Below are 14,254 nucleotides of genomic sequence, written 5' to 3'. Positions count from 1 at the left end.
GAAAACGTCTCCAAATTCATGTTCATTAGCTGGTCACTCCTCTGCAAAGCGACCGACAAATCCAGAGGCTTATTTGTTGTATAATCATCTAAAGACTCTTCTTCAGCAAACCAAAACAGCTCATCTTCACTGCCAAGAGGGACTTTAAACCCACAAACAGCAATTGTGTTGTCTTCTAGCACAGCTCTTGGAATGGAATCCATCTGAAAATTATAATCCCAGAAGTCCGGGTAGGAATATGTTTCGGGAGCACACACATAGACATACTGTCCAGTGGGATCAGTGAGCAGCGAATACACATACTGGCTATCACTGTACATGTAGTACCCACAATCACCATCTTCTGATGGCCACCATATACCCTGCTCAAGCATCATTAGCCACTCCTGATACTCCTGGCTATAGGATGAGTACATAAAGTTCTCATCCATACTTAAAGTCTCTTGGTCAATTAGAGTCCACATAGTTCCATCACAGCCTGAGGAGTAGCTTAAATCCATGGGCAACTCTTCTGAGTAACTGCCATCTCTTTCAAATGGTGGAAAGTTACCATAACTTTCACTAAGCGAATTAGCAGTCCATGCATCGTTTTCTTCTGAACAGACATCTTGAAACATTAACTGGTCCAATGACTCATATGACATCACACTTAAATCTAAACTCTGTCCATCAAAATTAGCATTAGTCTGCCAGTCCATCACATTTGCGTTTCCATCCTTTTTACAGAGATTCACTACCGTATCGTTTTCAGGCCAGCCCAAGAACTGAGGGGGCAGAACAGAGTTCTGGTTTAACACGTAGTAAACTGGTACTGCCATTTCATGAGTGTCAGCCAGTTCCCCCACTTCATATTCCCATTCAAAGCTAGAATGGCTTCTTGTTTCCTGATAAGCTGAGTACTGCTCTGTAAGGTTATAGCTTTTATTAGTCAAATTGAGAAATTCATTTGATCCTTTGTTTAAAATAGTTGGAAAAACTCTAGACTCTGCATCCTGATAAAGGATATGCCTACCATTTACAGGTTTTCCAGATAAGTCCTGTACCTTGTCTTGAGGATTTAGAGCATCAGAGAACACAGGATGCCCGCAGTGGGGAACATGGGACTCAGCTGTTTTATTTATTCTTGCACTGGACAGGTGGTCAGTAGTTTTGGAAGATTCTGTTGTTTTCACATTATCCAGTTTCTCCTTTGATTTGGGCAGGAGATTTTTTAAGAAGCTGGAAGCTTCCTGCTTTTCTGCAGTGCTGCTTTGAGTGTCAGAAGCCATTCCTGAGTTGCTGGGTTTTGTCTCCGAGCTAGAATCCTCACCTCTATCAAAAAGCTTCATGAAGCCTAGAGAGTTTGTTTTCACCTTCTCTTGCTTACATTCAGACAAGTTTTCACTTGAAGCAAATTTAAATAAACCAGAAAATAATCCAGGAGAAGTGCTTTTCTGGCCGTCACTCTCGTTTTTAACAGTCAAGTCTTGATTATTGGCTGTGTTTTCATTGGAAGAAATGCGAAGAAACCCAGACAGAAAACCTGGTGTGTTCTTCTTCCGTGTATCATCTGCGCTTGCAGCTTCTGGCACTCTGGCTGAAGAGATGGATTCAACTGAGCTGTCACTTAAGTCTGACGCATTTAGTCCTTCTCTTGTCAATCCTCCTTTTACATTTCCAGGTTCTTCCTGAGTACTCTTAGTTCTCTGCTGCTCTCCTGCAGCCTTAACGGTAGCAGAGGCAGTCTCCTGGTGTTTTTTTCTGTTTACTTGGGCACTAGATAGGTTTTCTTTATTCATGTTTTTTGTTTGTTCAAGTTCCTCTTTATGGTCTGATAAATTTGGAACAGACCTAGATTTTAATGAAATGGCATTTTCTGAATGACTGTTTTTGTCTTCAAGCGAAGAAATGCCACTAGAACTCTGATGACTTCTTTGGCTCTGTGAAGGTGCTAGATTTTCTGCAGAAGAAAATTTAAACAACGAAGGAATAAAGCCTCCTTTCTCATCCATATGTTCCTGCTTTTCTGAAAAACCCAACCCACTGAAAAAAGGAAATTTCCCAGTGAAAGGAAATGAGTGTTCTTCACTTGATGAACTATTTTGTCTTATATCCTCCTCAGACTTATGGCCTTTAAAAAGCCCAGATGTACTTTCTTTCTGTCCTCGTTCGGCAGAAGAAAGCAACAATTGACTGAAAGACTTTTTAAGTGGACTGAAAAAGCTTTCAGATGCTGTGCCCTGATCTTGAGGCTGTGAATTAAGTTCCACATTACCTCTGTTTTGCTTGTTTCCCAGTCCATGACCTGTGGTATGCTGACCCCCTAAGTGATTTGCAGGATGCTGCTCCCTGGCAGTGGGCGCACCCTCTTTCACAGTGGCATCTGGTTGATTCGTGACATGATGCAAATCTGACTGCTTCTGTGGCACATCCTGCTGCTTGGGAGCCAAGAGACCATCAAAATTGGCTTTCAGACTGAAGGAACTGACTGAGTTTGTGAGCCTGCCAAAGATTGAAGACACAGAAGTGCTATTTGCGTTCACCTCTGCCTCGCTTCTAGTCTCACTTGGCCGTATCTCCGGAACAACGCTGCTGGTCCCGGCTGCCATCTTTCCAGATGGCGTCTCACTTCTGTTTGCCTCATCAGCTTTCACAGCACGGCTGTCCTCCTTGGTGTGCTCTTCTTTTATGACTTCTTGTTTTGGCACTTCCTTCTCAGAGAAGATCTTTAAAGGATTAAACATGCCTAGAACAGAACTCATAACCGAATGTTGGTTCTGCTGGCTGCTGGCAGTAGTTCCTTGTGATTGCTGGAGATGATGTGGTGTGGAAGCCTTACTGTCCATCTCAGTGGTTTCTGGCTTGTTGGAGTTTATGTTCTGGGCTTTTTTATCAGCACTCACCTGGGATGGTAGCAAAGACTGAATGGAGAACTTGGTGTCAGCTTTATTATCTGCCGTCACTCCAGAAAATGAACTCTCGCTTTTGGACTTAGTAGAAAATACATTTGAGATTCCACTTTCTGATGAGTTTCTGGTTTCTGTTTTCTCTGGAGTGGAAGAAACAAGTTTTTCAACAGAGGCTGTGAGCTGCCTTGTGCTGGACCCCACCTTTTCAGTGAAAGAACTGAACAGGGAATTCACTGTATTCTTCACGCCTGACAAGTCTGGGAGAGATTCAGATTTGCCTTTGGTGCTCTCCTCTGCCACAGGTTGTTTGGTCTGTTCAGGCTGCCTGCCTTCTACTGAATTATCAGCATTATCCTGCTTCAGTGGCATGCTCTCAACAGTTTTTCTGGTCTCTGGCAATGTACCAAATCTGCTGATTTCTTCCTCCTTTTCAGCCAAGTATTCTGAAACCGATTCTACCAGACACTGAAGTTCATCCATCGTGTCTATGTACTCCTCGCTGGGTTCTTGAACAGGAGACAGTGTTAAGTCTTGCATACGATGACTATGCTTGCTCCCTTTAGTCTTGTGTTCTTTATCACAGCTAGCCTTTAACTGGGAGCCCAGATTTGCAGGGTAATTAACAGCGAAGTCTCTCAAATGGCTGATGTCAGAATCACACCATGTTTGAGAAAGCGTAGCCAGTTCCTCCATTTCATCCTCTGAAACAGGCGAGTACTGGAACTCATCAGAAGCACTGCTGTCAAATTCCTCAAGGATATCCACGGGCACAAAAGTGTTATCTGGCATCCCTATGAGTTTCATGTCTTCACTGTTACTGAGGTGAAGTGAGCCCTCATGGTTTACTCCCTGCTTGTTGGGCAACTTGGCACTTTTAACCATTAAGCCATTTTTGTATGGACGCAGGATGGGATAAGCAGGTAACCGTTCCTTACTTCCACAGCTACTGGTATATTTTCCAGTTCTACCATATACTGGGAAATCATCATTAGGTTCAGAACTAGTTGCCACACTATTGAAATAAACCGTTTTCTCCCTAGGAAACTGAAGACCTGCATTACTTTGCAGGCTTATTTGTTCACTGTCTTCAAAATTGTATCGCAACTTCTTTTTCCTTCTCCTATCTATTGTATCGTATTCCTGAGGATACCTAGGGACATCTACAGACCCTGACTCCACACACACATTTTGGCAGCACCTTGATCTTTCACAGTGATTGAAATGTTCTCTTTTTGAGAGAGTTTGCGTCTTTTTTATGTTTGTTTCCTGCCAACTTCTATTTTTATGACTCTTTTCTAAGAATTCCTCTATTAGCAGTTTTCCTAGCTCTTCGTAGTTACTCTCCTGTTCTTCTTCTCCATCTTCAGAGTTAAATGGAATGATCCTGACTCTTTCATTTCTAGCTAGAGATCCTTGTCTAAGATGAGAAATAAAAGGGGTGGGAGGGAAAGGAAGAGAGGCAGCAAAAAAAATAGGAAGGGGAAAAGAACAGTTTTAAAAAAAGCTCTAGAAAGGACAGAAAAAATAGTGCATAAAATAAAGGAAATTTAAAATGAGAAACATCCAGAGATAACAAAACTGAAAACCTGCCAATTTACCATCATTACATTTCAATCAAATAGTCAAAAAAAGCAGCATGGGTTATGATATTCCACCAGTTACAGTTGCACAAAATTTAGAAATGCCTGTTTGAAGGAGAACAGCTTTTTGTGATCAAGTGAGGGCACACAGCCTTGGCTGTACCAGTACTCTGCTGTTACTTTTTTAGGCATGCTGAAAAAAGTCACTTATTACAGTAACAGGACTACTTTGAGATACAGTGCCCACGCACACCATTCCACTATGCTGTGCATACATTTTGGTCACTCTAGGCTGCAGACTTTGTTTTAGCAGTATTCACAAAGCACACAGGCACTTTGGTTGTCCCAAGGGTGGCTACAGAGCAGAGACTGCATGCAAAGACTCAGGAGCCAGGGGACTCCAGGGAATTGGGGAGAGGGAATAAAATGCAAACTGTGCACACCGGCAACACAAGGAGTTCCAGCTGCTCCACTGCTCCTCTTTGCTAGGAGGGCTCTCAATGCAGCTAATACCCTCAGGTGGCTCCTCCCAACACAAAATGAAGATCCTTGGAGCTGTTACTGGATAAGAAGGCAAAATAAAACATTGGCAATGGATATTAGCCCATCGTAAGCCCAAGATGCTTTTCAGGATCTGTACTTCCCATTTATAATGCATCTAAACAGATCCAGCAATCTGTACTTGTGGGAGAATGGATTAAAGCAGCTAGTGTTTTGCTATCAAACAATCTGAAGCTTCCTAGAAACCCAAGTAAATGACCCTTGGGATTTTGGGATGAATTCCTAGCCCTTGATCAGAAGGATTATCTCAATTGCTCAGCAACCGGAAGGCTAGTAGCAAGAAAGCTTCCTCTTTATCTAAATCTCACAAGAAGAGTTCCTGCCAGCCTACATAAAAATGAACAGGCAGAAAGTGGATGTAAAAAAATCAAAATGCTCATCTGAAAGGTGCACTGCAGCTTTGTCTCACATCATTTCATTGCTGAGAACTCAGGAGCGTGAGAGCATGCATGCCCTGACCCCGTAAGAGCAGGGCAAGAGAAGGGGAAGGGCAAACGGCGCTCGGGCCTTGTATGGATACTGCTAATACAGGAGTCTTCACCTTGAGAGTTGCCTGGGGCACCCCAATATAGGATACAAAAGGGATAGCCCTGAAAGAGAAATAGGTCATTGCATTTTCATTACTGCTGGTTTAGTGCTTCATTTCCACCAGTATTAGCTGACTTACATTAATTGGAAAGATACTCATTACTTTAAATGAGCCCTGTTGTACACAGTCTAGAACACTTACTACACTTCTTGCTTGCAATTTTAAGCCAGTAATTGAAATAATTTTCTTAAAAAAGCTAATGAAATTTAAAAGACTCCCAGGGCAACCATAGTTACTGGATCAAGCCCTTCCAAATCTCAGCTGGAAGCAATGGGAGCTACATGAATGCCTGAAGAGCCATTAGCTGTAAATGCTGAACCAACAATTGACTAATTTAGGCATAAAGGAAATTACTTTTCTTTCTAATTGAGCTCCTCCTCCCCGTAAGTGTTCCCCCTGCTATTCTACAAAGCATTCTTTTTACTAGAAATAAAGCAATGACAAAAAAATCCAACACCTGAGACGAGAAAAAGATGACAACATCAGTCCAGCATTAAACTACCACAGATCTGAAATACAGCCAAGGCCAACAGCAAGTTATCAGCTGAAATGTATCACAAGACCACTTCACGGCAGCAACAGCAGGGAGACAGGCACAGAGGCTGCAAAGAGGTTAACCCACCTATCAGACAGATCTAGAGAGCGCCTGCTCTCTAGCGAGCACTGGCGGCTTGTCATTTGACTAGACTCTGATGTGGACTCTAGGTCAGTTCGGCCACTCACAGTGGAATCTATGCTATCATATCGCCTTGGAAGTAAACAGAGCGAGAGCAGGGAGACATGGAGGACACATGGTTACACAAAATGAACATTGCAAAGAAAAGTCAGTGGTTAAAAAAAAAAAAAAATCCAAGGGGAAGACGTGTGCTATCCTGAAGTCAAGCTGGCTGTTGGCAGCAAAACACACGCCAAGGACAAATAAGAATAATACTTGTCATCCTTAGGGGAGGGAGGAATAAAATACATGCACTTCTATCAAAGGAACACAATGACATGTAAAAGCTGATAAAGAGGATCAGAACTTTTCCAGTCAAACCTAAATGCTGTTAGAAAAAAACCCAGGTGTTAGTACAGCCAGTTTCAACTGAAGCATTTTGGCATAGACAACTTTTTGCCCAATTCAAGACAGGTTCTAGCAGAACCCTGTCCGGTGTCTCTGGGTCTGCCCAGGACAGCTCCTAGAAGCCATCATTTCCTGAGGAATCGCCAGCTGCACTCTGCCAGGAACACTGATTTCAGGCTGCCTGGTCCACGGCACTCAGAGCTGCTAGGAGCAAAAGTCAAACGCAATTTGGTTTTGCAATACTCAGCTACAACTGTGTTTTGAAAATATTTAAGATCTACCCACGTGCTTCTTTTCAGCCAGCTCTCGTCAGAAATACCTTTCTGGTAAGAAAGAGAATCCCACATAGCTTCTTTGGAAAGCTTATTTGCATTTTCTAAGTCTTAAGATTAAATACGTAGCAAAAAAATCTTTCTGGGCATGTGGAAAATACACAGGGGAACAGGAATGCTCAGACGGAATCAATCACCATCTAGGACTTTCCTGGACTGAAAGTCATTTTAGACCAGAGCAGACTACAAAGCTCTTCGTTTTTAAGTAAATGTTATCAGTCCAGATCCTTTCATATCAATACCTTCAGGAAACCAGAAAAAAATACACATATTCCATCTTGGTATTCTTTAACAATTTAGACCAGAAGTGCTTCTTTGGAAGGTGTTATAAACACATTTATCCATTAGATGCAGTTAGAAGTTCACACACCCCCTGCCTCCCAGCAAGGCGAGCCATGTACCCTTGTATTGTCAACACCACCCCAACAAGTCACGTAACTGCACAAACATCCCGCCACCACTGGCTGCCCCAGGCTGGGGGCCCAATACCACTGTTCAGCTTGGCTCTCCATGAAGAAAAAGCTTCAGCTCATCTTCCCAGACTCTCAGTAAGATCTTCAGCCATTTTACCACTGCAAACCAGCAGTACAGAATAGCATGGGAAAGGGAGTAACTTGCTTATATCAGACATCTAATGGACTAGGAAAAGAGCACTAGGAATGACATGTCACACTGCAGTAAATGCATTTTGTTGGCACATTTGTCTCTGCTTCTTGAAATCTCAATACCAGTAATGACATTAAATGTTATCATTAAACTTCATCTTTTACCATTAAAGACCATAAGGCAAAAAAGAGTAAAATTTAGCCTCAGCCATACACCTGTGAGGGCAACTGAATTCAGGTGCAGGCTTCAGGAAACAAGAACATTCTCACCAAGGGGGGTGAGGTAGAACACATCAGTTATAATAAATATAAAACCCTGCACCTCTGTGACAGACTGTGAGTAATTGCCTCTTCCTTCCACACCAAAGGCAGAAGCAGCAGCATGGCCTGTTCTACACACCCACTCTTACCAAGTTGACCAGCACTGTCCAGGTTCTTCTGCTTTCCCCTTACACTTAACTCATCCTTTATTTGAAACAGTGGTTTTATAAAGTTTCCACAGTTCCCAGCACAACCCGCTCTAGTTCACAGTCATTGATCCTGGTAAGTTAATGCTGTAATGCTTAATACTTAAAAAAGATAAAAGCAGTTGTGAAACTATTGATTTATGGTCAAAAAGCTAATTTAGAGCAAGTAAACTATCTTTCTTACAGCTCAAAGGAAACCAAAAGAGAAAACACACTATTCCACAGTGCTACATGATAACCAAAAAGAAGAAAACCTAATTGGTTACAGACTTTCTTCTTGAATATGCTGTTTTGACAGAGCTAATAGAAGAGGGGCTAATCTGAAACAGAAAAGTGTGCCCCAAGAAAGAAATTTCTAACAGGATAACTCTGCTAGACCATGTTTCACTGGCTTGGGAGGCACACCCATGCAATGGTACCAGACCAACCAACTACCAAGTGCTCTGGCCTTCAAAAGGTAAGGTGAAAATAGAACCAAGAATAAATGACATCAGTGTCGAGCATATCCTTAAAAGGTAATTCACTAAACTTCCGGATCTGGTGTAACACACAGCCTTATTTTTCCTGGTTCACAGCAGTCCCAGCGTCAACAAAACATGTAACACCTTCCTAACAGAAGCCTTTCAGAGCCCTTGAGCTGCCCTCGCCTGCTAGCACGGCACCTTCAGGGTCTGCTATGGAAGATCAATAGGAAAAGAAGAGCTACCCAGAAGACAGCACCCACCTGATGGCCACGTGCTCCTGACAATCCAGGTCGTAATTTTGTAGGGAGTCAGCACAGGATTCCCGCAAGACCCCTTGCTGCTGCAGGCGTGACGGTACCGTGAACTGGTGCACAGAGGCATTGGGCTGCGCAGTTGTGTGGTACGGAGGAGGAATGCTGTTACTCGTCTCACTGCGATAGTCGCTGTCTCGATCATCCACGGCACTGTCAGCGTCTTCAAAGGCTAAGAAACAAAAGCAGTTAAGGGCACAGCTCTCTCAAGCTGCCTTGCTGGGACAGCAAAGCCCATTTAGTTTTTAAAGAACAACAAAACAGGCTGTTTCTGCTATGGATGTATCTCCATCTGGTAGCTGGTTATAACCTCCTGTTGTCTCAGGTATGCACCACGGAATTCCTGTGATTGCCTCCATGCCCTCCTTTCCCACTTCCTATTATAGGAGCTTATTTCTCTTTAGTCATTCCTAATAAGCAGATTAAAATATTTTTATTTAAAACAAACAAAAAAACCAAGCCCAACACCCGAAATGTCAGGTTCTTTGCTACTGCCAAAATGAACATTTAGGTGTTGGAAAAAAAAAAAAAACGAAACGTAAACATTCCTTTATGGAAAGGAGCTCTTTCCTGGAAACTTTTCAACCTTTAAGCTGTAATACTATCTCTTCTTCTCAGCATCCTTAACCAGTACTTCAGGGTTCTGGATTTTTGTTTAGTGCCTTTTTTTTTTTAGTAAAAGTATTAGTTTAAGTTAAGAGAAACTAATGAAAAGCACTCAGTAGGAAAATCAGAAGAACTGGGAGAGCAGCTCTGCTTATAGACAATTATACTACTTATAGGGGAAAAATTGCTACATTTAACGCGCACAGGTACATTAGCTTAAGTTTAGTAGTCAACACTAATGATAGCCTTCACAAAGGAAAAAGGTCCTTTCCAATAAGCCCCTCTCCATGCAGAAACACTTCCGCTTGCTAACCCTTCAGAAAAAGAGAACGCAGAGCTATAGTAAGGAAAGGTATTAAAAATACAATATTGATGTACAGCTGTGTTTGGCTATGCAGAATGCCAAGTTATTTTTGCAAGCTTACAGTGAAATACGCACGCCGCGCGGCAGTGTAGTGTGCCATTAACATGCTTGAAACAAAGGAAAATAAGGATCAGCCATTATTCACTCTCTCCACCACCAAAAGCCCGTCTAAAAAGGACAATCAAATTAAAGCCCCCTCTTTTATTCAATGTTATGTGCCTTACACAGCCATTCATCATGAGGCTGAACAATAAAGTGGAAGTGCTGCTTTCATGCAACATCCTTTAAAAAAAAAAAAAAAAAGAATTTAATAGCTGAAATTCCACGAAGATGGAATGCAGCATCAGGGAACACCTTTTTCTTCCACTGGTGCTTCCCACGCCTCTAATTCAATTTCCATTCTTTAATCCAAGATAAAGTTTGTTCTTAGTGATCTTTTCAGTCCCTTCCCAACTGAGGAAGACTGTATCAGTTTCCTAAAGCAGATGGAAGAGTAGAAAACACCCCCAGCAGAAGACACGTCTGCAAAATACAAACCACTTGAAAAAGCCCGGCTCTACTCTATTGAGTACAATCAATTCAATTTGATTGTCCACACTGAAAATGGAGTTAAGCCTCCTGCTTTTTAGTAGTTTAAATGCTGCATAGTTCTTGTCAGTCTCCAGTCAATTGAATAGAAATGAAGAGCAATCATATACTGCTTTATTCAGCTTTATGAAAAGCACAATGTCCATCAATTTTGTTACAGTTCAGTGCTTAGGAGAAACACTCAAGATGTGCTACACAAAAATGATTTGACATGCCAAAGTACCAAAGCCCTCTGAGAAGCATCAAACTTCCAGCCTGTGGAGCAAGGGCTGACCTATTTGTAGATCACAAGGCACACACCATCCTCAGAAGGATAACGAGCTGTTACTCAGCTGAGCGAAGTCATTGCTGAACACTTGAGTCATTACCGTCTAATGCACAATAATTACTTTTATTGGGACAGAAACACTGTTTCAAAGAGCTTTCTAATGCTTCATTTTGCTGCTCCACTATTTCTTCTTCCCATCAGATATAACTCTCATTTAAGGTAAAGCCTAAATACCTCCGGTGTGGTGCAAAGTTCTTCCAGCTGTGGCTGCATAATCATTATAAGCACTTGTAGGGGCTTACAGCAGCCCAACAGAGTTACAGATTCAGGATCTGGTAAAAGACAACAGATCAACAGCTTTAGGGATAAACAATTTATCTCACCACAACAGCACGATAACAAATACAAATCAGCAGTAGAATTACCTGGGTCAAAACAATACTGAATCCAGTAACTCCCTAATACTGTGCTAAACTTAATATCAGGGCGTGCACCGACTTACACCATCATGGTCATCAGGCAGCAGGACACAGCTTCTCCAGGTCAGCCACTCTGCCCAGCCGATGGGCTCAGGGATTTCCCAGTTCCCTGATCAGACTGTTGCAGAAGCACTGTCTGGATTTGTTAACCTGTCATCACATCTCACCTCTGTGCTATCAAACGAAGATTTCCCACATGAACCGCAGTATCTCTAAGCAACACCTAAAAATAGCCGATTAGCTTAAATGTTAATCAAACATTTACAGCATATGTTTATAAAAGGGGGCACCAGGATTTCTCCCAGTTCTTACTGGTGTTCAGCATGAGGAGGTCTCTTAGAGGTCGTGGCACAAAATGCCTCCGCAGTGACACATTTAAAGGATGCAAGGCTCCAGCTACCACAAACATCGACGAGGTAGCAACGCATCGATTCTCTGATGCGTGCACCATGCACCTACAGCACCCATAGATGTTAATACCAGGCAGAAATCCTCAACTGACTCATAAATAAGGGCTCACTCCAGAAGCTCTTATTCACACTGAATTGCACCTACCCTATGAGCAATCTCACTTTATTTAACAGAAGTGTTCACAAATGAAGACATTGCTCAGCCTGATTAAAAGCACCAAAACCTGGCCCATATGTGGCTTATAGCACATATTATTACCTTCGCGAGAAAGTATACTGTGAAATGCCTGCACATGGTGATGATCCCATTCATTAACATACTTGACACCTAAATTTTATTTAAGCAAGAGACTGACAAGAACTTGCAGAAGCAGCTCTGGGGATGCAGCATCCCTTCAAAAGGAGGGGTCAGGCATTACAGCCCATTTTCAGCAAAATATCCCTCACAACACACATGGTGTGATAAATTCAAGGACTATCTTCTTCAAACAGATGATACACCAAGTCTTCCATAAGGCAAGTTGTAGCTTAGCCTCAGTCTCTGAAGATGGGTTAATTAATAACACAATACATAACAATAAGCATAAAAAGTTAGTAACTGTTTTATCCCAGTTTGAGAAATTTCACATGTACCAAAGAGCTGTCAAGGGAGGAAAATTGTTTCTTTGTCCCACTGTGTAGAGGGTGGGGGGTAAGGCTGAAGGGGCAGGGCAGAAGCATGCTCTTCATGTTTAATAATTGAATATTCATGCATATAGGCAGCATAAGAAGAAAACCCACTGGACAGCCACATCACACAGTAGTATTTTACAAAGAGTAGGGAAAAATCAAGAAAGGAGATAGCTTCTCTGAAACAAACTGCCTCCTGGAAACCCTGTTATTCCTCCCCACTCCTGCCTCCAGAAGTTATTACACCACTGCTGCAGGGCAGAACGCATACAACTTTTAATATACTGACCTCAAAACCACTTTGCACAGTCCTGTCACCAGCTCTACTAGTCACATTTAACCTCTGGCAACTTTCTTTACATCAAGCTTCAGGACAGAAAGGAAAGCTAACAGCAAAATTATTACAGGTGGCTGGATGAATGCCCTTTCAGAAGTGTTTTTATTGTTTTAAGGTCCCAATGCACAGCAGGAGCTCCTCTCAAAAAGGCTGCATTCATTGCAGTTGAAATTGCCTCCTGCTATTTCTAGCAGTGATGTGTCATCAGCCACTGGGAGCTGGGGTCCAGTCCCTAAGCTTAGTTATCCCCCACAAACTTAAGCAAAAACTTGGACAAAAGCAGCACACTCAGGCACTCGGGAAGAAGGAGGTTCATGTAAGGTTCTGTATCCCAAAATCCCCGCTACTTATCCAAAATAAGCCACCGAGCTTTTCACAGCTTTTGTCTATTTTTATAAGGGTAGAAGAAAGTGTACGAACTGAAGGAATGACTCCCAGTCCAAGTCCGGAAGAGATCTCTGCCAGCTCCACAGCAGGGCCTTTGCAACTCACCTTTCTCACCCTTCATCCATTTAAATTGCTTTTCACGATAGCTGCCAACAACTTCTTTCCTTAAGTCTCAGATCCCAATACTCCATTTTCTACTGAACCATCAGGCACTTCTAACAATCACGCACAATTTCCGATATCTTATAATTAAAATGCAGACAGGTTTAAAGAGGACTACTGAAGTAACAAGAAGGAAAAAAGAAATCTCACAAGGACACAAGGGAATTTTTTTGAGGCTCTTCTAGAGCTCTAGATGCTAAAAACTCAAAAGCTTTTGAGCAATTATTTAAGTGCAATTTTGCAGGTCACTAGTCCAACCTATTGCCTTCACCACCCAAAAATAGATTAGAAATTTGCATAATTTTAAGACAGCAAGTTAGCAATATTCAGTCTTCAGTTTGAGAGATTTCATAACCTAGTTTTTCCCACTTGAAAATACTTTGTTGCTGAAACACTCAACAGTCAAGAACTGTCTGAAGTGCAAAGACTGTCTTGAACATCTACCCTACCTCTTTAAGTCTTTTTCTTTCCTAAAACAAAACCAGGTCAGCAGCACAAGATGTCCCTTTTCTAAAGTGCCCTCCGCCCCACTAGCAAGGCTGTGGGCTACAGCGCTCTTCTTGTAAGAAGCTCTCCCCAGGAAAAAGTCTTCCAGCTACCAACATGCTGGTTCTGCTGCTTCCTTCTCAGCTGCTGTTCTAAGTTTAAAATTAGAAGTATATTTTTCATTACATTGTCAAGCTAACGGAGTTCACTTGGAAACACTGGCCCAAGCCTGCCTATAAGGATGCTAACATGATTTCAAAGAGGACGACGGCACGGGAAAGATGAAGTAGAGTGAGGGAGGGAGAGGGAGCTCCATGAATACAAGCACCTTTTAAAACAAAAACACCACACCCCAACACTGCAGCTAAACAGGAGAAATACCCTCCTAAATCTCTCACAGATCAATATCTAAACACCCCCGTTTCCCTCCCAAACACACAAAATTGAGGAATAAAAGGACACTAATTTTTGTTTTAGTAGTATACAAAAGTTTAGTTAATTCTCAGTTATCCTATCACACCTCTGAGAATAACCCCAAACAATTGAGACATCCAACACTGACAGCGTGAAGAAGTCAGTCAATGCTGTTGATGCCCAAAGAACTTATGGTTTGATCAAAGACAGGAGAGCAAGGAGGA

General features: G+C 42.2%; 1 protein-coding gene across 1 annotated transcript in view; it reads right to left on the bottom strand.

The window, feature by feature from the left end:
• Nucleotides 1–14,254, bottom strand: part of LOC309602473 (protein unc-13 homolog B) — a gene marked incomplete at its 5' end in the record, with an annotated part of 221,394 nt that overhangs the window by 145,162 nt on the left and 61,978 nt on the right. Inside the window, 2 exons of the mRNA XM_082336061.1 lie at nt 6,241–6,366; nt 8,810–9,032. Of these exons, the coding sequence (XP_082192187.1) occupies nt 6,241–6,366; nt 8,810–9,032 (349 nt within the window). The remainder of the gene's footprint in view (nt 1–6,240; nt 6,367–8,809; nt 9,033–14,254) is intronic.

The sequence above is a fragment of the Platalea leucorodia genome (assembly GCF_965183815.1).
Source record: "Platalea leucorodia genome assembly, chromosome: Z".
Taxonomy (NCBI): domain Eukaryota; kingdom Metazoa; phylum Chordata; class Aves; order Pelecaniformes; family Threskiornithidae; genus Platalea; species Platalea leucorodia.
The sequence above is the reverse complement of the archived record's forward strand: the minus strand, read 5'-3'. Positions and strand labels throughout refer to the sequence as shown.